At 47.1% G+C, this 21,594-nt stretch overlaps 1 protein-coding gene across 3 annotated transcripts in view; it reads left to right on the top strand.

Moving 5' to 3' along the window:
- The first annotated feature begins 5,082 nt into the window (after window positions 1-5,082).
- The window catches only part of POGZ (pogo transposable element derived with ZNF domain), a 28,491-nt gene continuing 11,979 nt past the window's right edge, over window positions 5,083-21,594 (top strand). Inside the window, exons 1-8 of one of the 3 annotated variants that reach the window (XM_070766306.1) lie at window positions 5,083-5,163; window positions 13,082-13,205; window positions 14,051-14,209; window positions 16,050-16,225; window positions 17,581-17,689; window positions 18,378-18,557; window positions 19,379-19,573; window positions 20,090-20,199. In XM_070766306.1, coding sequence (XP_070622407.1) covers window positions 13,082-13,205; window positions 14,051-14,209; window positions 16,050-16,225; window positions 17,581-17,689; window positions 18,378-18,557; window positions 19,379-19,573; window positions 20,090-20,199 — 1,053 coding nt within the window. In that variant the 5' untranslated portion in view covers window positions 5,083-5,163. Of the gene's footprint in view, window positions 5,164-5,678; window positions 5,805-10,702; window positions 12,012-13,081; window positions 13,206-14,050; window positions 14,210-16,049; window positions 16,226-17,580; window positions 17,690-18,377; window positions 18,558-19,378; window positions 19,574-20,089; window positions 20,200-21,594 lie in introns of those variants that run through there. The other 2 variants (XM_070766307.1, XM_070766305.1) reach the window with 2 other exon arrangements.

Raw genomic sequence — 21,594 nt, 5'->3', positions numbered from 1 at the left:
GTGTTTTAGGCGATGTAGTTCTAAGCTTTCTAGACCAAGGATTGATAGTCTGCTTTCGTAGGGTCTTCTGTTTCGAGTGGAGGAGTGAAGGGCTCTTCTGGTGAAGTATCTCTGGATATTTTCAAGGGTGTTGATGTCCGAGATGTGGTATGGGTTCCAGACAGATGAACTGTATTCAAGGATGGGTCTGGCAAAAGTTTTGTAGGCTCTGGTGAGTAGCATGAGATTGCCAGAGCAGAAGCTGTGTTGACAGTCCCTTGTGTGACTGTCAACTAAAGTCCAAATAAGCAAATATTTAATAAGATCGGGCGAGTAATCGGTCCGTTTTGCTCAGTTCCGAGTGAATTCTTTTTCTGTTCGATTTGTAAAATCTTGCCCAGACCATGAACTTTTCATGGGGAATGTTGGTGTTACAGATTACATGTTTTTAAAATGTCATTAGCAGCAGCGGTGCGTTGCTCCAGGTTCGGCCCGGTTCTGTGAATCGGTAGTGGTGGCGGGAAGCTCCACCCAACCCCCCTCCCCGGGATTCTTCTCAATTCACACATACGCGCAAACCGGTAGCAACGGGATTTATAAGCCACTACTGAATTTTTAAGATGTTTCTTTTTTCTGCGCAAATGACTTCAAATGCTCTAACATCTGTAGTTATGAAGACCTTTCTAGCTTTTATGGCATCTCAAGACCTAAAATGGACACCTAATACCAAAAACATCATAAAAAAAGCACAAAAAAGAATTTTTTTTCTGTGCCAACTCAGGAAGCTCGAACTGCCCAAGGAGCTGCTGATCCAGTTCTACAGAGGAATCATTGAGTCTGTCATCTGCACCTCTATCACTGTCTGGTTCGGTTCTGCAACCCAACAAGACCGATACGGACTTCAGAGGAGAATCAGAACTGTAGGAAAAAACAATGGCTGCCAACCTGCCTTCCCTTGAGGACCTGTAGACTGCACAAGTTAAGAGGGCCGTGAAAATATTTTTCATTTATTTATTTACTTATTTTGTCCAATACGCAACGAGGGTTTTAGTGGGTATATATATACACATAGTAAAATACATGATGAAGCTTATAGAGGAGATACTCATAGTAAAATATATCTAAGAAGTAATAAGAAGATATAATAGAACATATCACATCCTGGACACAAACTGTTTCAACTTCTACCCTCAAAATGAAGCTATAGGACACTGCACACAAGACTTAACTACACACAAGGCAGCTTTTTCCTGAATGCCATCACTCCCCTAAACAATAATTCCCACAACGCTGAAATTATTTACTAGGACTGTATTATTATTATTCTCATCCTTCCTTGTACCTATCACTTCTCAATGACTGTAACCATGCTGCTTCTATCTTTATTTCCTTTCATTTCCTAGTATGATTTGATGGCTTATTAGTAACCTATGACTATCACTAAAGGTTGTATCTTATGGTTCTTGATGAATGTATTTTATTTTTTATTTATGTACACCGAGGGCATAATAAGCACCAAAGAAAAATTCCTTGTGTGTCCAATCACAATTGGCCAATGAAGAATTCTATTTTATTCTATTCAAAAAAGGACAAATAGTTTGAAGCAAACCTGTTTCACACTATTATATGACGATTATTAAATCTGTGTAATTTTCATTGCATATGCTAACAGCCCCCAAAGTATATTACACGGATTTTCCAGTGAACAGGGTCTGTGAACCCTTCTATGCTTATCTCTACAATCAAACAGAAATGGTTAAGATCAATCTGGGTTGCAGCCCCTGTCACTAGGAAAATGTTCTGAAAGGTTCCTTGCCTTAGAAACAACTCAAAGGGCATCTTGGGGATTGTATGTTGCCAAAAATGCACAGCTATACATTGCATATGGCATCGGACCAGAATACATCCGGGTCCGCCTTCTGCCGCACGAATCCCAGTGACCGGTTAGGTCCCACAGAGTGGGTCTTCTTCGGGTCCCGTCAACTAAACAATGTCGTCTGTTGGGACCCAGGAGAAAAGCCTTCTCTTTGGTGGCCCCGACCCTCTGAAACCAGCTCCCCCCGGAGATCAGAATTGCCCCCACCCTCCTTGCCTTTTGTAAGCTCCTCAAAACCCACCTCTGTCATCAGGCACAGGGGAACTGAACTACCCTTTTCCCCCTAGGCCTATACAATTTATGCATGGCATGTTTGTGTGTATGCTTGGTTTTAATAAGGGTTTTTAAATTATTTTAAACATTAGATTTGTTACATGCTGTTTATTACTGTTCTTAGCTGCCCCGAGTCTACGGAGAGGGGTGGCATACAAATCAAATAAATATAATTACCCTTTAGAATGTATTTACTATGTTTGTCCTGCTTTTCAGAAATCCACTGTCCTGTAAAGAAATTTACATCTATTTAAAAAAACAAAAGACTTCCTTCAAGCTAAAGAATCATGAAGAAACTGGACTCAAGCAAAAGATCAAAGGAAAAAGGAGAAAGACCAGTTACGCAAGGCCATAATTCAGAGAACTCCAGAGGGGCATTTATTTATTTATTTATGAATCATGCTGGTGAATAGATAGACAGTTAACTCCTATTTGTGGGTGGATAGATGGGCAGCTCTTCATTTCTTCAGTTCATGATAACATAATTGAAACAATAAAACACATTTTACTATAAAGTTTCAACAATGGGCAGATTTTGAAGAAAGAAAATACTAGTCATATGACTCTGCATGAGATACATGCACATTAGCAAGGTATTGTTGGCAGTTTACTGCATCTCAGTATATTTAATTTGAGTATGTTACTCTGTTTACTAGTTAAAATACTTGAAAAGAAAATTGATCTAAATGAATGGGGGAGGGGGGGTTGCATGTTGACATCCATTAAAATTAAAATTTGTTCCACATTGCAGAGTCCTGACTGCATTTCTTTCTTGAAGTCTGATGATCACAGACTAAAATGTCACAGAACTTTGAAACTAAATTTTAAAACAGACTAAAATAAACATGTTTACTTTTAACAGTACAATATGTAACGTTTTAGTAGAGTTTATTTTTCCTAAACCAGTTTGCAATATTGTGTTCTTTTCATAAGGGGTTACAGGAAGTTTCTGGGTTTAAGAATGAGTTTATTTTTAATTATAATTTATATGTAAAATCGGAACACTTACTCATGAACTGAGTGTATATTACTAAAAATGTGGACAGCATTTTCCTTCTTCCAGCTGAGGAACTGTGGAAAGCAGCCAGCATATCCAAAACCTGCAGCTTCAAATGATTCATAAAAACATTGTGAGGATTCAGTGGTTCAACTCCAGGAACAATGCAGTTTGCTATCTTTAGTAACAGACAGCCCATGTGTAAGTATGGCTTGTCTGTAAGCACACATAGGGTGAGCAAGAAACTTACTACTTTCTCTCAATCACTAACGATTTTCAAAGCTTTGGTCCATTCATTATTGAGACCTGCTCCATAGTCCTACTTTCTTATGATTAATAATAATAATTTATTGGATTTGTATGCCGCCCCTCTCTAGACTCGTAAGATTAAGCTACCTAAGTGTAGCTTTTGTGCAAAAGCATGAGACTTTTTCTTCTAGCTGTCTGCCACTGGGATGCTTCCCTCTGTGAAATTGTTTCTCTTGTAATTGAGGAAGAAAACCAAGAACTTTTGCTTTCCAGATCTTTGGATGGTTTATTCTTGGCATCTTTGGAATTGAGTTTTAATGGGCATTTTCTCACAATGGTATTTTTTTTGAGCTGCTATGCTATCTGGCTTCATTATAATTGTGGATCACCTTGTCCACGCCAAGTGAATTGAAGGCAGTTTGGACCATCATTGCATGCTGAAAATATCTCATGGAAGAGTCATTGGTGAGATGGGCAGCATATAAATTGAATAAAATAAACAGAAGAGGAAAAAACAGGCCAACTCTCAATGAAACACACTCAAGTTTAATAAGAGTATGACGTAATCAGATACACATTATTCATCACAAAATTAAGATACATCGGTGCTTTTTTCAAGAGGCAAGTGGTCTTTCTGGTTTTTCTTTGAAGACGTTTCACTTCTCATCCAAGGAGCTTCTTCACATCTGCTTTGCATCTGTCTGGGTTCCCTTTGGCGCCACTCTCCGTGTCTATGGTCAGGATTTCCCCATCTGCAGAAGGAAATAAAAACAACGTTGCCAAATTATATGGAATGTTATGTATGGGTGTTGTTCGACTGATGGGATTATAGTCTTAGATTGTTTCATACTTGACTTCTTTTTTAACGTATTTCTATTTTTATATTATTGTAAACGGCCCTGAGCCCTTCAGGATTGGGCGGCATAGAAGTCGAATAAAACCAATAAAAATAAATAAATGTTGACTGATTCAGAAGACCTTTCCCCAAAAAACGACATTCACCCTGATGCTTCCTGGGAACCTCTTCCACTTGTTAGAAACCTAGAAGATTGACGGCAGAAAAAGTCCTGGTCCATCTAGTCTGCCCTTATACTATTTTCTGTATTTTATCTTGGGATGGATCCATGTTTATCCCAGGCATGTTTACATTCAGTTATTTTGGATTTATCTACCACGTCTGCTGGAAGTTTGTTCCAAGCATCTACTACTCTTGTTCACTTTCTGCTGAGGAGAATTTACCTCAGGGAGCCCCCTTGAAGAGGGTGAGAAGAGATGATGGAGGAAGAGGAGGAGAAAGATGATGATGGAGAAAGAAAAGATGGTGAAGAGGAGGAAAAAAAGGAAAAGTTGACGGAAGAAGACGGGGAGGAGGCAACCTCTCCCCTCCAAAGCCAAAGCCTCAGAAATTGTCAGCCTCACACAAACTTCACCCAGGCGGCCTCGCACACCTCTGCCGGTGACGTCACGCGCGCCGGCCAATCCTCGCCCCGCTCGCCATGCCGAAGGAAATGACGACGACGCCGTATCCCTCCGCCGGCCAGGACCCCCTTTTTGTGTGTGTGTGTGTTGTGTTGCCGCTTCTGTGTACCAACCCGCAACCCCTTTAAAAAAAAAAAAAGCAGCCGCGTGGGAGGGGGGCGAGGAGGCCCATGCGAGCCGCGCCGCCGCCGTCACCCTTCTCCAAGGAGCCGGCGGGGGGGCGCGGGCCCCTTTAAGAGTGGGGACGAGCCCTGCCTCGGAGCCCAGCGAGGGAGGCGAGGCGGCCGCCGCCGCCGTCGTTCTGGGGAAGGTGAGTCGGCGCCCTCCCCGTTATGTGGGGGCGGCGGGGTGGGGACTTGACGGGGGAAAGAGCCAGCGCGCGGTCGGCTTGAGGGGAGGGTCGCAGCGCGCGTGCGCGGGGCGGCCCTCCGAGGCGAGGGAGAAAAACCGTTGGAAACCGGTTCGAACCACTCCCGCAAAGGGGGGGCTCCTCTCCCGGGGTTGTTTTTTTTTTTGCCCCCTCCCCTCCATGGGGGGGCGAAGCTGCGGGCTGAGGGAACTGCGCGCGCGAGAAAGGAGGGGGGAGGAGCGCGCGCGTGCTACACAAAAGCGAGCGCGAGACGGTTTTTTTTCCCCCTCAGCCGAGAGAAGGGCGGCGATTGGCTGGTGGCGGAGAGAAAAGAGGCGTGGCTTCCCCCCTTATTGGTAGCCATCCGCTAGGCGGCGGCCTTGCCCCCCGCTTGGTTGGTGAGGCGAGCGCGGAGCGATACTTATATACCGGGAACTTTTTTCTCTCTCGCCGTGAGGGGCGGAGCGCGTAAAGGAAGAAAAAAAAGGAGCGAAGCGTCGTATCCGTCCGCCGGCTGCTTTCTACCCCTCCCCCTTTTTCTCCGGGCCCTTTTGGGGGGCGGCATTGTGGAGGGGAGCAAAAACGCCCCAAAGTGGAAAATAGTAAGAGAGGTGACGGGTGGGGGCGTCTTCTACAACCCCCCCAGTAATATTGTCCTGGGCAGGCGGCCATGTTGGCTGCAAGGGACTACTTTCTCTCCCTCCCCCCTTTTCTTTGGGTGCTGATTCACAACTCGTGGCTGGGGGGGAGGGGCTGTTTTGGGGTGGGGGGGAACATGTGTGAGGAGGGGCGGTTGGTTGCTGGATTCCCATTCTTCAGACAAAAAAACTAGGAGGAGGGGTCCCTCTGGTGGGGGCCCACACTGCCTCCCTCACAGGACACCCCCATATTTTTGGCAGTGGTCATTTTGGGCACCTCGGACCCCAGTTTCCATCACCCTGGCCTGCTTCGTCCACGCGGCACCCACGCATGCTGCTCCGGACACCTGTGGCCCACCTTCCTCCGTATAGTAAGCTGCCCTGAGTCTTGGGAGAAGGGCTGGCGTAGAAATCGAATAAATCAATAAATTTATTAATTGGATTTACATGCCGCCCCTCTGAGAGGACTCAGGGCGGCTTACAACATACAAAAAGAAACAACGCACTGCAATAGCTCTATCCAATTAATTAAAACTAAGCAAACAATCTAAAATTTATTGATTTATTCAACTTCTATGCCGCCCAATCCCAAAGGGATCAGTTGCGTTAAAAATCAGACATACCCGTTCATACAACCGTTAGTCGGGCCAGGGAGCTGAGTTCTAATGGCCCCAAGCCTGGTGGCATAAATGAGTCTTGAGACTCTTGCGGAAGGCGAGGGGGGTGGAGGCAGTGCGAATCTCCGGGAGGAGCTGGTTCCAGAGGGCCGGCCCCCCCACAAAGAAGGCTCTTCCTCGAGGCCCTGCCAAGTGACATTGTCTGGTGGATGGGACTTGGAGAAGGCCGACGGTGGGAGCTAACCAGTCGCTGGGACTCATTCGGCAAAAGGCCGTCCTGCAAGGAATCTGGTCCGATGCCATGTAGGGCTTTATAAGTCATAACCAACACTTTGAATTGTGCCCGAAGACCAATCAGCAGCCAATACAGTTTGCAGAGTGTTGGAAAAACATGGCCATAGCTAGGAAGGCCCATGACTGCTTGTGTGGCTGCATTTTGCACGATTTGTAGTTTCCGAATGCTCTTCAAAGGTTTGGCCGGGCACTGCCCTCCAACCACCTGCAAGGCATCCATGGGGCACAGGTGGGCCACAGAACTGCTCTCGGCCCCATTTCAGGTTCTCCTCATCCTTTGCCCTTGCTCTGAATAGACGTGGCCCTGCTCTGCCCAGATCCCATCATCCCCATCCCAGAACCGTGCAGAAGGGAGAGGTGGTACAGCGGAGTTGCTGTCCTTGTGGCCTACCTGCGCTTCGAATGTGGGAAGTGCTGACGTCCTTCGCTTGGCCGCTCTCTCCAGAACAAATCCATGTTATAAACTCCCGTTGTCCTTTTCCCAACTCTTAGGAAGCTCCATCCGGGGGGGGGGGGAACTCCCACGTGTCATTACGATTTGGCAACCAGGCTGTTGGATTTTTTACATCATTGCGCGGCGCTTGAAGCTCTCGTTGAACAAGCCAAGGTTGTCCTGATGTGCAGCGGCTGATGTGACTGCAGGGTGGTCTCAATCACCTCAGATGGGACGCAAGTGCATATCGTGGGGGTTCAGCCCTTAACAAATCTTTTCCCATTTATTCTGCTTGCATCGGTGTAAACGTGTGTGATTCTGGCCGGCTGCAAAGTGAGAAACAGACTAGTGTGCAGAGATTCTTTCTCTGCAGATTTTAGTGGATTAAGATGAATGTATTTTATTCTCCTTATGCACACTGAGAGCATCTGCACCAAGGACAAATTCCTTGTGTGTCCAATCACACTTGGCCAATAAATAATTCCATTCCATTCTATTCTACACATATACAAGAGATGAACATTTGTAGATCATGTTCTTAACAGCCTCTGCTCTCAACTAAAACATTTATCTTCCTGTACGATTCTATTCTTGCCTTTTCTGAGATGCTTAACACTATTGGATTGAATAGAATAGATTAGAATTCTTTATTGGCCAAGTGTGATTGGACACCCAAGGGATTTGTCTTTGGTGCAGATGCTCTCAGTGGACATAAAAGAAAAAGAGACATTTGTCAAGAATAGAATAGAATATAAAATAGAATAGAATATAGAATAGATAATAGAATAGAATAGAATTCTTTATTGGCCAAGTGTGATTGGACACCCAAGGGATTTGTCTTTGATGCAGATGCTCTCAGTGGACATAAAAGAAAAAGAGACATTTGTCAATCAAGAATGATTGTCCTAGGGTTCAAATAAGCAATTAGGAAACAATATTAATAAAAAATCTTACGGATACAAGCAACAAGTTACGGTCATATAGTGGGAGGAAATGGGTAATAGGAATGATGAGAAAAAAACTACTAGTAGTAGTAGTGCAGACTTAGTAAATAGTTTGACAGTGTGGAGGGAGTGATGGCGTTCGGGGGAAAACTGTTCTTGTCTCTAGTTGTCTTGGTGTGCAGGGCTCTGTAGCAACATTTTGAGGGTGGGAGTTGAAACAGTGTGTGTCCAGGATGTTAGGGGTCAGCAAATATTTTTCCAGCCCACTTTTTCTCTCGTGCAGTATATGGAAGGCAGGTTGGCAGCCATTGTCTCTTCTGCAGTTCTGATTCTCCTCTGAAGTCCGTGTCGGTCTCGTTGCTTCTTCGGTTCTGACCAGCTCAAAACATGACTGGCTTTTAAAAAAAAATATAACCTGTTGTGTTTCTTCTTTCTTCTTTACTTTATACTCCTAAACTGCCTGTTGTGAAGTACCATTCACCAACAATTCCCTGTGCCCTAGTTCATAGAAACATAGAAACATAGAAGTCTGACGGCAGAAAAAGACCTCATGGTCCATCTAGTCTGCCCTTATACTATTTTCTGTATTTTATCTTAGGATGGATCTATGTTTATCCCAGGCATGTTTACATTCAGTTACTGTGGATTTATCCACCACGTCTGCTGGAAGTTTGTTCCAAGGATCTACGACTCTTTCAGTAAAATAATATTTTCTCATGTTGCTTTTGATCTTTCCCCCAACTAACTTCAGATTGTGACTTCATGTGCTTGGTTTTTCTACCCAGGTCACTTAATAGCATCTTAGAACCAGACCCTTCGGAATTTGGAATACTCTTTCAGAAAACAGGTTGTGTTTTCTCCTATAGTTCTGCATTTTTCTTCCTTTTAGTATTTAAAAAAAAATAGAATAGTTTTAGAATGGCTCAACCAAGGTATCCTGAATTTATTTATTTATTTTGCAATAAATGCTGCATTATTTCATTTACCTAGCTTAAGCATTTGCAGTTAGTATTTTTAGGGTGTGTGTGTATGTTTCGAACTGTTTATTATGTGGCAGTTTCTCCCACCCTCCCTTCGCAAGGCTTCCGACAGGTGTTAATGAGGCCTTTCCTTCAAGCTCTATCTAAAACTCTCTCTACACGTCCCTCCGTCACCTATAAGGCAGAGCAGTTCACAAAACAGGCTTTCTGTTAATGTTATTGTTTAAGATGTCACAGGCTTTTCATCTGTCCTTGTTACAGTGCGGTTGACTTCTGTAATTTACATTGTATCTGGCGAGTAATCAGTTATACAACTAGGTCGTGGCTACATTGTAAGGCATCACAAACAGATTCCCTGTCTTATCTTGTGTTTGTTATCTTATGAAGGGATGAACAAACTTTTTTGTTTCTTTCTTTCATGGGGAAAGGGAAAAACAGAAAAATAGACCAGCTGCATGTTGCAATTAAAGTTTTACCAGATTTTATAGAGTGTTCCTGGCCATTCTTTGTCCTGCAAAATGAAATATTTTTATTTCCAAGTTGCATTGCAAACCAATAATCCAAAGCAACTGCTTCTGTGGCCAAGGCTGGGTTAAACTCTTTGCATGTTTTATTTCAGGTTGAATACTTGAATGGTTGGCTGTCTTCGGAAGGAAAATTGATGTCTTCTCCTAGACAGATTGACCTTCATTTTCTTTTGCCTAAAATATCTGTGGTTGAGATGTGTATCTTTTCCAACCCCATTTGACCGCTTAAGTCAAGTGGATTTTTATTAATTGCATTCTTTTCAAGAGCTGACATCATAGGAACGTCAATCCCCCACTTATTTACAGCGCAATTGTTACACAAAGTCCTTGTAGAAAAGAAATCAGTGTAGCTGCCATGGGCTTTAAAGTGAAGGAAAGAGAAAGAGGGACCAAAACATGAGATGCGTTTCTGGACAAATGTTTTGATCCTTGTAATCCTGGAGGTACAACACAAAAGCACAAGGAAACAAGTGTTGATTTCAGTTGCAATTGTGATCCCGTAATTGCAGCTGTAAACAAACACTTTCCAGATAAACTTTATTCTAGCTAAATCCCAAATGTCAACATCAGTCGGCAACTTGAGCAAAGACGACCACAACCGTCTTGGGAGACAGTCGGTATTAAACGGGCATTTATTGATTGATTGATTGATTTGTTTATTTATTTATTTATTTGTTTGTTTATTTTTTTATTTTATTTGATTTGTATGCCGCCCCTCTCCGTAGACTCAGGGCGGCTAACAACAGTGGTAAAAACAACATGTGACAATCCAGTACTAAAACAGCTAAAAACCCTTATTTATAAAACCGATCATACATACAAACATTCCATGCTTAAATTGTAGAAGCCTGGGGGGAAAGAAGATCTCAGTTCCCCCATGCCTGACCGCAGAGGTGGGTTTTAAAGAGCTAATGAAAGGCAAGGAGGGTGGGGGCAATTCTAATCTCCGGGAGGAGTTGGTTCCAGGGGGGCGGGGCCGCCACAGAGAAGGCTCTTCCCCTGGGTCCCGCCAAACGACATTGTTTAGTTGACAGGACCCGGAGAAGGCCCAGTCTGTGGGACCTAACTGGTCGCTGGGATTTGTGCGGCAGAAGGCGGTCCTGGAGATAATTGCCTCTCCTATTTTGCTGCCGAGTTTGAACAAATCCTGAGTGATTTTTTAGCGATGTGTTCGTCTTTTGGGTGTATTTTTAACATTCTGAGAGATTTTTTTCTGCGTGATGGTTAGGAGAAGGGAGACACGGAGGGATGGGAGCCTTTTATTGTGGAAGTGCAGAATATTCCAGGCTCCTTTGCCAGAATCTTGGAGGGGAAAAAAGACGAGACACAGCAATATCCACTGTGGAAGTCCAGTGGTGGGCAGAATCTGTTGTGTTTCCCAGAGGTGTTACTTTCTGGGGCGATCCCTGTGGGTACATTTCAAAGCCACAGGGCAGGTCAACCTTGTGAAAAGCCCAGAATGGAAGGGCCAGGGGAGGAACCAAAGATCCAGGCCGCCGTGGGTCTTCAGCATTCGTTGATTCTTGCAGTAGTTGCTTTGATTTGGGTTCACTTGTTGCCTGCACTTGTTGAAGTTGGACTTCTGGATGCAGCTGTTGCTTCCGAACAGATGAAAATGTGAATTATTGGATTGAATCCGTGCGGAGTGAACTTTGTAATTCCAAGGGTCCTTTTTTTTTGCTAACCATTTCTTAAAATCTCCCCTCCTCCCTCCCTCCCTCCCTCTCTTTTCTTTAGCAGCCATTTTGGTGATTCCCAACATGGGGTCCACGCCCTACAGGGGGCCAGTTTGATTTTTAATGGGGGCAATTGGAACCTGGTTTAAACCAGGTTAATGGCCTTTTAGAAACATGGATTGACGGCAGAAAAAGGCCTCCTGGTCCATCTAGTCTGCCTTTATACTATTTCCTGTATTTTCTCTCAAGATGGGTCTATGTTTATCCCAGGCATGCTTAAATTCAGTTCCTGTGGATTCACAAACCATGTCTGCTGGAAGTTTGTTCCAAGCATCTACAACTCTTTCAGTCAAATACTATTTTCTCATATTGCTTCTGATCTTTCCCCCAACTGACTTCAGATGGGGCCCCCTTGTTCTTGGGTTCACTTTCCTGTTAAAAACACTTCCCTCCTAGACCTTATTTAACCCTTTTAGGCTTCTTCCCAGTCAGTAGGAGTTCACTTCTTAAATAGTAAGAATTTTATGTCACTGGTGGGTGGGTGGGGGGCATCAGGATTTTAGAGATGCTTAGGTGGCACATGGCCAGAAAAAAGGTATAGATTGTATACTGGATGCCTGCAAGACCTTGTTTCCCTTTCACATTTTGGAGCATGCTGGCAAGAAGGGAACAATGCTGGTTTTGCTGTATGAAGCCATTGGTAAGAGGGTGAATTAATTCAACTGAAGTCTGTCTTAATAGAACTACCTTGACGCGTTTTAAATAAACGGCACTGTATATTTAGGGCCTGCTTTTCTTTTGTGAGAGAGGGAGCATCTGTCATCGGGCTAGCACAGAAAAGTAAATGTTAGCATATTTATCACAAGGGTTAAATCATCTTATTGAGCAGAATAGTTTCAATGCCCTTCCAAACATCCACAGTGGGAGTTTTGGAAGAACCTGATGGAATTGTAGAAAGATTCTTAGTTGAATGAACCGGTTACAACTTTGTGTTTTTATGTCGTGGATAGCAGTAATTTATTTATTTATTGGATTTGTATGCCGCCCCTCTCCGGAGACTCGGGGCTGCTAACAGCGACAATAAAACAGTGTACAATAGTAATTTTGTATTAGAAATGATTAAAAATCCATTAATATAAAAACCAAACATACATACATACATACCATCCATTTGTACTTATTTTAAAACTTGCAGGTGCCTGTTGTCTTATTAAAATGGAACAAAAGTTGTTGGTTTTTTTAAGTAAGAAACTGGTTGCTTCTAACAGCCCTTTCACTAAGGTGTAATTTATTTGTCGTGATGGATAAATGGATCACAGCTAATTGCACAGTAAAACTTTTTAGTGTTTATTTATTTATTATTTATTTATGGGATTTGTATGCTGCCCCTCTCCGTGCACTTGTGTTGTTTCTAAAGACTTCATTAAGGTTGAAGGCAGCATGGAAAAATTTGCAAGGCTACATTTCCTTTTTTTAATTCTGTTTTTAAGATGAGCAGGAAAGATACAGGAATTCTCGGCGTGGGCTTTTGGGCCCAACAGGTCCTTTTTCAAACAAGCCAGAACCAAAACCCTAAACCGAAGCGTAACTTACAGGAGATGCCACCTGGTTTGGGTTTAGCAGCTTTTTGGGGTGAGAGGCACAAACCAGAAGAGCACAGATCAGAACTGCTGCCATTTTAGGTGGACGGCCCCCTCCCCCTGCGGAATTCCCCCTCCTCCCTTGTCCCAAAGATGACCTCCTCTTTCTTCTCCCCCCCCCTCCCCAAAGATGGCTGACACGGACCTGTTTATGGAATGCGAAGAGGAGGAGCTTGAACCCTGGCAGAAGATCAGCGATGTGATTGAGGACTCGGTGGTGGAGGACTACAACTCGGTGGACAAAACGACTACAGGTGACGCCCCTCTTCCGAACTCGCATTTCGGCCGCTCTAATCCCTGACGTGCAAGAGAACAAATTTGCTATGTGTGTGTGTGTTTTTTTAATGGATTGGTTTTTTGGCTGCACCTCTGCATTTCCAGAGGGCACAGACAGAGCCCCCAGAGAGATGGGAAGCAGTCCTGTTAAGCCGCCAAGGGTCTCTTCCTCACGTGTGACGGGGCCGCGGATTCCGCTTCCTTTCTCGAACTCGGGTCCCTTTCCTTCCTCGTGATGGGTGGCCCTGTGTCTGCCTGGGGTCCCAAGCAGCCCCCACATTGGGGGAGTCCCAGCTGAACAGAGGGATGATCGTCTCTGGGTTTGTTTTTTTTAAATAATCTCTATATAATTCCTTCCCCCAGCTATTAATATCCTCGTGGGTGGAACAGATTGGCATATTTAATAATTTCTCTTCCTCTTCTTGGCTGTTTATATTTCCTCCTTCCCTGCCTCCTGGAACACACCAAGAACAGCCTGGGCTCCCGTCCTTTTTAGACCAAGGTTGCCGAAAGCTGGGTAACCAGGAAAGCCAGCTTGTTCTTCTCTGATCCCTTGGCTGTGTTCAAGGGAATAGCCACCCCCACAAACTTGACATCTCCCAGTCCGGGGCCTGCTTGAATAAATAAACAGCAGAATAAAAAGAAACCTTGTGAAATAAGTCCACAAAAGTGGCTAGTCCATAATACCTGTTATTGGGGAGCTCCAAAAGACATGTCGTTGTCCCCACCACCACCACCTATTTTACACTTGGGAGACCACCGGCGAAAACCTGGTTGTGCTTTCAGGAGGCCCGCTAACCATTCTGAGTTTCCTCCTCCACAGTTTCGGTCAGTGTGCAGCCAGCGTCCGCCCCTCTGCCGACCGCTGCCCACGCCTCCATCGGCGGCGGCCTCTCCACCACGCCCGTTAGCAGCAGCAGCAGCACCTCCAACAGCGACAGTGCGAAGAAGACGTTGGTGACCCTCTTTGCGAACAATAGCAGTAAGGATCCTGAAGGGCCTGGGGGGGGGGGGCAGCCAGGGGAGCTGAGAGAGGAGCCATTCTGCCCCCCACCCCTCCGGGCTCTGACATCCCCCTTGCTGGGATGAAAACAAGGTCCTCAGCCTTAGAAGCACCCCAACCATTTAAGGCTTGGAAAAACCCATGTACAGTGGCACCTCCACTTACAACATTAATTCGTTCCGTGACCAGGTTCTTAAGTAGAAAAGTTTGTAAGAAGAAGCCATTTTTCCCATAGGAATCAATGTAAAAGCAAAGAATGCATGTGATTGGGGAAACCACAGGGAGGGTAGAGGCCCTGTTTCCTCCCGGGAGATTCCTAGAGAGGCCCCATGGAGGCATCTCTTTGCCTTTTCCGGCCCTGTTTCCTCCCAGGAGATTCCTAGGGAGGCCCCACAGAGGCTTCTCCCTGCCTTTTCCGGCCCTGTTTCCTCCCAGGAGATTCCTAGAGAGGCCCCACGGAGGCTTCTCCCCGCCTTTTCTGGGCCTGTTTCCTCCCAGGAGATTCCTAGAGAGGCCACATGGAGGTTTCTCCCCGCCTTTTCTGGGCCTGTTTCCTCCCAGGAGATTCCTAGAGAGGCCACATGGAGGTTTCTCCCCGCCTTTTCTGGGCCTGTTTCCTCCCAGGAGATTCCTAGAGAGGCCACATGGAGGTTTCTCCCCGCCTTTTCTGGGCCTGTTTCCTCCCAGGAGATTCCTAGAGAGGCCCCACGGAGGCTTCTCCCCGCCTTTTCTGGGCCTGTTTCCTCCCAGGAGATTCCTAGAGAGGCCCCACGGAGGCTTCTCCCCGCCTTTTCTGGGCCTGTTTCCTCCCAGGAGATTCCTAGAGAGGCCCCACGGAGGCTTCTCCCCGCCTTTTCTGGGCCTGTTTCCTCCCAGGAGATTCCTAGAGAGGCCCCACGGAGGCTTCTCCCCGCCTTTTCTGGGCCTGTTTCCTCCCAGGAGATTCCTAGAGAGGCCCCACGGAGGCTTCTCCCCGCCTTTTCTGGGCCTGTTTCCTCCCAGGAGATTCCTAGAGAGGCCCCACGGAGGCTTCTCCCTGCCTTTTCCAGTTACAGTTTCAGAGACTCGGGTTTGTAAGTGGAAAATGGTTCTTGAGGAGAGGCAAAAAAATCTTGAACACCTGGTTCTTATCTAGAAAAGTTCGTAAGTGGAGGCGTTTGTAGGTAGAGGGACCACTGTAGTTTCACCTCTTTTCCCTGCTCTGTCTGTGCCCTGTCACTATCCTGGGATGGGCTCCAGCCCCGAGGATGGCGGTGCAGAAGGAAGCTGGGCTTTGCTGGGCTTTACTCACCTCGCATGTGTGAATCCTCCGCCCTGGTGAACTCCGGGGTTTCAAATGCAGGCGGCCCTCGACTTAATCACCGCCACAACCGAGCCCCCAAATCCCCATGGTGGAGACGTTTGTTAAAACGAACCAGCTGCCAAGGATCTGAATTTTGATTTCGTGACCACGGGGAGGCTGCGGTGGTCATAAGTGTGGGAAATTGGTCCCCATTCCCTTTTGTTCAGTGCCACTAAGTGGAACAGTGTTGTAAGTTGAGGCCTCACTGTATTTAAACCAATTCCACCGCAGGCCCATTCCTCTTGTAAACAAAGTGAGCAGCATTAACACACACACTCTGTGTCGCTTTCTCTTTGTGTGTGTGAGAAGGACGGGAATTAGTTTGCTGTGCTCCCCCCTTCTAGAGGGGTCCGGACTCCTCAAAGCCCCCCCCCCCCCCCTGGGCATGGCAGAATTCGAAGGCACCTTAGCTGTAGGAGGGTTGCCCCGCCCCCCTTGTGACTAACCCCCCTCTCCTCTTTCTCCCCCCACTCCCAGCTGGCACGCCTCTGGTTCAGCAAGGGGGCCAGCCCCTCATCCTGGCCCAGAACCCCACCTCTGGGCTCAGCACGGTGGTCACTCAGCCCGTTCTCCGGCCTGTCCAGGTCATGCAGAATGCGAACCACGTGACCAACTCTCCAGTGACCAGCCAGCCCATCTTCATCACCACTCAGGTGAGGGGCCGCTTGGCCACAATCGATGCTTCCCTGGGTGGACGTCCAAATCCTGTCGTTTTGTTAGAACAGTGTTTCCCAATATTAGCCACTTGGAGATATTGGACTTCAACTCCCAGAATTCTGGGAGTTGAAGTCCAGATATCTTCAGGTGGCCAAGGTTGGGAAAGCCTGGTTTAGGAGGCTCAGAGAACAGGCCGAGTGTAACTGATTGGCAGCTGACATTGCTCAGACTAGCCCCCGATTGGGCAGGGGGGGGGAATACGTGGTTTCTGAGCAGTCACCCTCCCACCCACCCGAATGCCTCGCAAGGCCAGAGGTGCTGGGGATAAACCGATTCTGCCTCTAGGTCAGGTGTCTCCAGGTCACAGTTGGATGTCTGGTGCAGTTTTGTAATGATTGTCTAGATCATTCATAGATCATCTATTCTGCCGTAGAATAACAGCGTTTCCTGTCCCCTGCAGCAAAAGCTTCGGCCATTTGTAAACTTTGACCGGGAAATCAGGGAATTATCAGGGAGTTATCAGGGAAATTGGCAGTTTGGGAAGTATCAGGGAATTTGTGGGGGGGGAAAACGGAATAAATCAGGGGGGGAAACTATTAAAGTGTTTAAAAGTTGGTGAAAAATCATGTAAAAAAAATGGATTGTGCTGCCTGGTAGAATGAAGCAAAAAGGACCATAACTGTGGCCACAACTTGCTTCCTCAGCTGATATTTCTCCATGGCTTAGCCATTTGGTATATGACGTCATCTATGACCGTGCCGTAACTCGATCGCAAGCGACAGGGAAATGTCAGGGAATTTCAAAATGCGTTTCCCCCCTGGACAGCCTGTTTGACTGATCAACAGCTATAAATGTTTATTTTAAAAAAAAAAAAAACCCAAAAACCCAACCTGATATTTTAAAATTTGTATTTAACTTTGAAAAACATACAAGGTAGCCATTTCCGTCCCGTTATGATCTGGAGACGGTGCACAATTAGTAGGGTGGGTTTTTGTCTGGAGTTCAGTGAGGCCGAGCGGTCTAAATCAGGGCTGCCCAGCCGTGGCAACCTTATGCCTTCTGGACTCCCAGAGTCCCTCCTCCTCAAGCCCATGGTGGCTGAGGGATTCTGGGAGTTGAAGTCCACCAGTCATAAAGCTGCCACGGCTGGAGAGCCCTGGGCAGTTTTCACCTCCTCTGCGTATCCCCCAGGTGTGTCTTTGGGGGGCTACGTCAAATTAAATGAGGCAACAAGCCTGACTCTAAGCGGGGGGGGGGGGGGGGGGCTTTTGCAACTGAGCCGGATCAGAAGGGCTTTGCTCTCGCCCGGGCTTGACCACCTAACACGGCTTCTTTCCCTTGTCCGAGAAAGGGTTTCCCCGTGCGGAACGTCCGGCCGGTGCAAAACACCATGAACCAGGTCGGCATCGTCCTGAATGTGCAGCAGGGCCAAACGGTTCGGCCGATTACACTCGTCCCAGGTAAGGCGGGAGGGGCGGGGAGGGAGGCCGGACAGAATCGGGGGGGGGGCGGGCTCCTTCCAAAACTTCCATTTATGCTGAGAGCAAAGGTCTTGAAAGCTGTAGAGTTCAATCTGACCGACAGATAAGTTGACACCATCTAGATAGGAATTTATCTTTTCTTTTCTTTCTTTCTTTCTTTCTTTCTTTCTTTCTTCCCTTTTTTCTTTCTTCTCTTCTTTTACCCCCCTTTTTTTCTTTCTTTCACTTTCCTTCTCCCTCTGTAGCTTTCTTTCCTTTTATATTATATGTTTATATATATTTATACATATATGTTTGTATTTTGATTTATAAGTCAGAATACAAGTACCGTCTACTCCAAACTCATATACGTCTGTGCCTATGTTCTCACAGTCCTCTTGCTATTTATCTTCAATAAAGATTATATATATATATATATATTCTTTTTAAAAAAAGATCCTCTTCCAGGCACACGGTCTAGGTCGGGAGGGAGTGGCCATGCAAATGAAGGAAGGAATGACCCAAGGCTCTGCAAGGGTCCCAAGGCAGGCAGCCTCCTCCCCGTCAGTCCCACCTCTCCTGGGATTTTAAAGCACATCGGGGTCTCTGCCTCTTGCGAGTTCTCTGCAGGATTGTGGCCACCACCGCCCAGGCCTTCCCTCCCTTCCCCTCTCTTCCCTCCCTCCAGCTCCGGGCACCCAGTTTGTGAAGCCCGCCGTCGGGGTCCCTCAGGTATTCTCCCAGATGGCCCAGGTGAGACCTGCTCCGACCATGCCTGTCCGGCCGGCCTCCAACACCTTCACGACGGTCATTCCGGCCACCCTGACCATCCGGAACACGGTCCCACAGTCCCAAGCGCAACCTCAAAGTGAGTCCTCCTTTGGCGTCTCCTCCTCCTCTTCTTCCTGCACCACCCTGTCCCTCTCCCTGGGACAATTCACTGTGCAGAAGTCCCAGGATGACCCATCCATGGTAACATAGAAGATTGACAGCAGAAAAAGACCCCTGGTCCGTCTTCCTCCCTCCCTCATTCCTCCCTTCCTTCTCTTCCTTCTTTCCTTCCTCCCTCCCTTCCTCATTCATAGAAACATGTAAGATTGACGGCAGAGAGAGACCTCCTGGTCCATCTAGTCTGCTCTTATACTGTATTTCCTGTATATTTTATCTTAGGGCGGATATATGCTCATGTTTCAATTCAGTTCCTGTGGATTTACCAACCACATCTGCTGGAAGTTTGTTCCAAGCATCTATGACTCTTTCCAGTCAATATTTTCTCACATTACTTCTGATCTTTCCCCCAAATGACCTCAGATTGTGCCCCCTTGTTCTTGGCTTCATTTTCCTATTAAAAACAAGTGAGGTCTCCAGAACTGGACCCAGTATTATTCCAAATGGGGTCTCACCACCAGCGCTCTATGCAGCAGGATCACCATCTCCCTCTTCCTGCTTGTGATACCTCCAGCTGTGCAGCCAAGCCTTCTACTCGCTTTCCCTACCAGGCCTGACCACACTCTTCACCCATTTGGAGCCTGTCAGGAATCACGACCCCTCAATCCTTCTCTTCTGGAGTTTTTGCTAACACAGAGCTGCCAATGCAATAATCCCATAATCCACTTCCGTCCCTTGACTCCTCCTCGTCTTCCACTTCTGAATGGAAACGATCGGCTCCTCTCCTCTTTTCCCCCTCAGTGAGCATCGCGAGTTTTGTGGCGGTGAAGAAACCCGGCGTGCTGGGGGAGAACAGCAACGAGGTGGCCAAGCTGGTGAACACCCTGAGCACCGTCCCGTCGCTTGCCCAGAGCTCGGGCCCCCTGGTGGTGCCAAACAACAGCCAGGCCCACGGTTCCCAGCGGACGGGCTTCTCGGAGTCCTCCTCGCAGAAAGGTGCGTCTCCTTCACTCGCTAAGGAATTGGGGGGGGGGGGTGTCCCAGAGATGCTCTTCCATTAGGAAAGGGGCCTGCCTGGTGCCCGCCCCTTCATTACTCCTCCCCGGGGGAAAGAAGGAGAAATAGAAACCTAGAAGATGGACGGCAGAAAAAGACCTCCTGGTCCATCTCGTCTGCCCTTAGACAATTCCCTCTGATTTATCTTACAATGGATCTATGTTTGTCCCAGGCAGGTTTAGATTCTGTTGGAAGTTTGTTCCAAGCATCCACTGCTCTTTCATTCAAATAATATTTTCTCACGTTGCTTCTGATTGTGTCCCCTTGTTCTTGTGTTCACTTTCCTATTAAAAACGCTTCCCTCCTGAACCTTATTTAACCCTTTAATATATTTAAATGTTTCGATCGTGTCCCCCTTTTCCTTCTGTCCTCCAGACAAATAACTTTTTATTATTATTATTTTTTGGAGCCTGTTGGAGTTTCTGCTTGCCAGCTGTGTCTCTTTTTTCTCCACAGTCAGCTCCTCCCCGATCCCGGCCTTCGACCTGCAGGACACCGGGCGGAAATCCTGTCCTCGCTGCAATGCCCAGTTCAGAATCACCGAAGCTTTGAGAGGCCACATGTGTGTAAGTAAAGGGCTCCTGGCCCAGGAGGGTCAGCCGTGAGACAGTAGCCGAGGGATGAACCACTGGAGACAACTCTTGTGCGCGCTGCAAATGTGGCCGGTCAGGTCCCACAGAGTCCACCTTCACCCGGTCCCGCCGGACAGACAGCGTCGCTTGGCGGGGCCTACGGGAAGAGCCTTCTCTGTGGCAGCCCCGGCCCTCTGGAATCAGCTCCTTCCCCAGAGCTTCCCACTGCCCCCACCTGCCTCGCCTTCCGTAAGAGTCTGAAGACTCACTTAGGCCACCAGGCTTGGGGCCATTAGATCTCGGGACCCCTGGCCGATGAATGTTATGTATGACTGAGGTCAGAACGTGTACGATTGATTTTTATCATATTAGGGATTTTAGCTTTGTAATTAGTTAATTAGATTTGTCATTGTATTTTATTGGCTTTTATTATATGTTGTAAGCCACCCCGAGCCTTTAAAAAATAAATAAATAAACAAATGGAGAGCGGCGGTACAGTAGTCCCTCGCTATACCGCGCTTCACCTACTGCGGCTTCACTTCATCGCGGGTTTCTGAGGAAGTCGATCGGCAGATTTAAACAGCCCGCCAAACTCGATCGGCAGGTTTTTCCCAAAAAAATATATATCTAAAATTGTAAATACTGTATTTAAATACTGTATCTAAAATAAATACTGTGTGGGAAGGGTTTATAAACACTTAAAACAATGAAAACTTACCAAACAATTACAATATAAATACAGTGGTACCTCAAGATACGAACCCCTCGTCTTACGAACAACTCGTGATACGAACCCGGGGTTCAGAAAAAATTTGCCTCTTCTTACGAACGTTTTTTGAGTTACGAACCGGCGTTCGGGAGGCTGCTGGGAAGCCCCCCGGCTGTTTTAAAAGGTGACAGCCGGGCTGGGGGACTTCCCAGCAGCACCCCGAACCCGGAAGTTCGGCAAAAGTTCGGGGTTCGGGAGCCTGCTGAGAAGCTCCCCAGCCCGGCTGTCACCTTTTAAAACAGCCGCGCGGCTTTCCAGGAGCCTCCGAACGCGGAAGTTCGGGTTTGGCGTTTGGCTTCGGAAGGCTCCTGGAAAGCCGCCCGGCTGTTTTAAAAGGTGACAGCCGGGCTGGGGAGCTTCTCAGCAGGCTCCCGAACCCCGAACTTTTGCCGAACTTCCGGGTTCGGGGTTCGGCAGGCTGCTGGGAAGTCCCCCAGCCCGGCTGTCACCTTTTAAAACAGCCGGGCGGCTTCCCAGCAGCCTGGGAAGGCCGGCGGTCTCCATTGCGGAGCCCAGCCATGTGGGCTCCGTTCCCCCTCTTACCAGCCCAGCAGGCAGCCGCCGCGGAGCCCTGCCATGTGGGCTCCGCCCCGTTCCTCACCGGCCCGACCAACTGGCCG

The sequence above is a fragment of the Erythrolamprus reginae genome, chromosome 13 (genome assembly GCF_031021105.1).
Source record: "Erythrolamprus reginae isolate rEryReg1 chromosome 13, rEryReg1.hap1, whole genome shotgun sequence".
Taxonomy (NCBI): domain Eukaryota; kingdom Metazoa; phylum Chordata; class Lepidosauria; order Squamata; family Dipsadidae; genus Erythrolamprus; species Erythrolamprus reginae.
The sequence above is the reverse complement of the archived record's forward strand: the minus strand, read 5'-3'. Positions and strand labels throughout refer to the sequence as shown.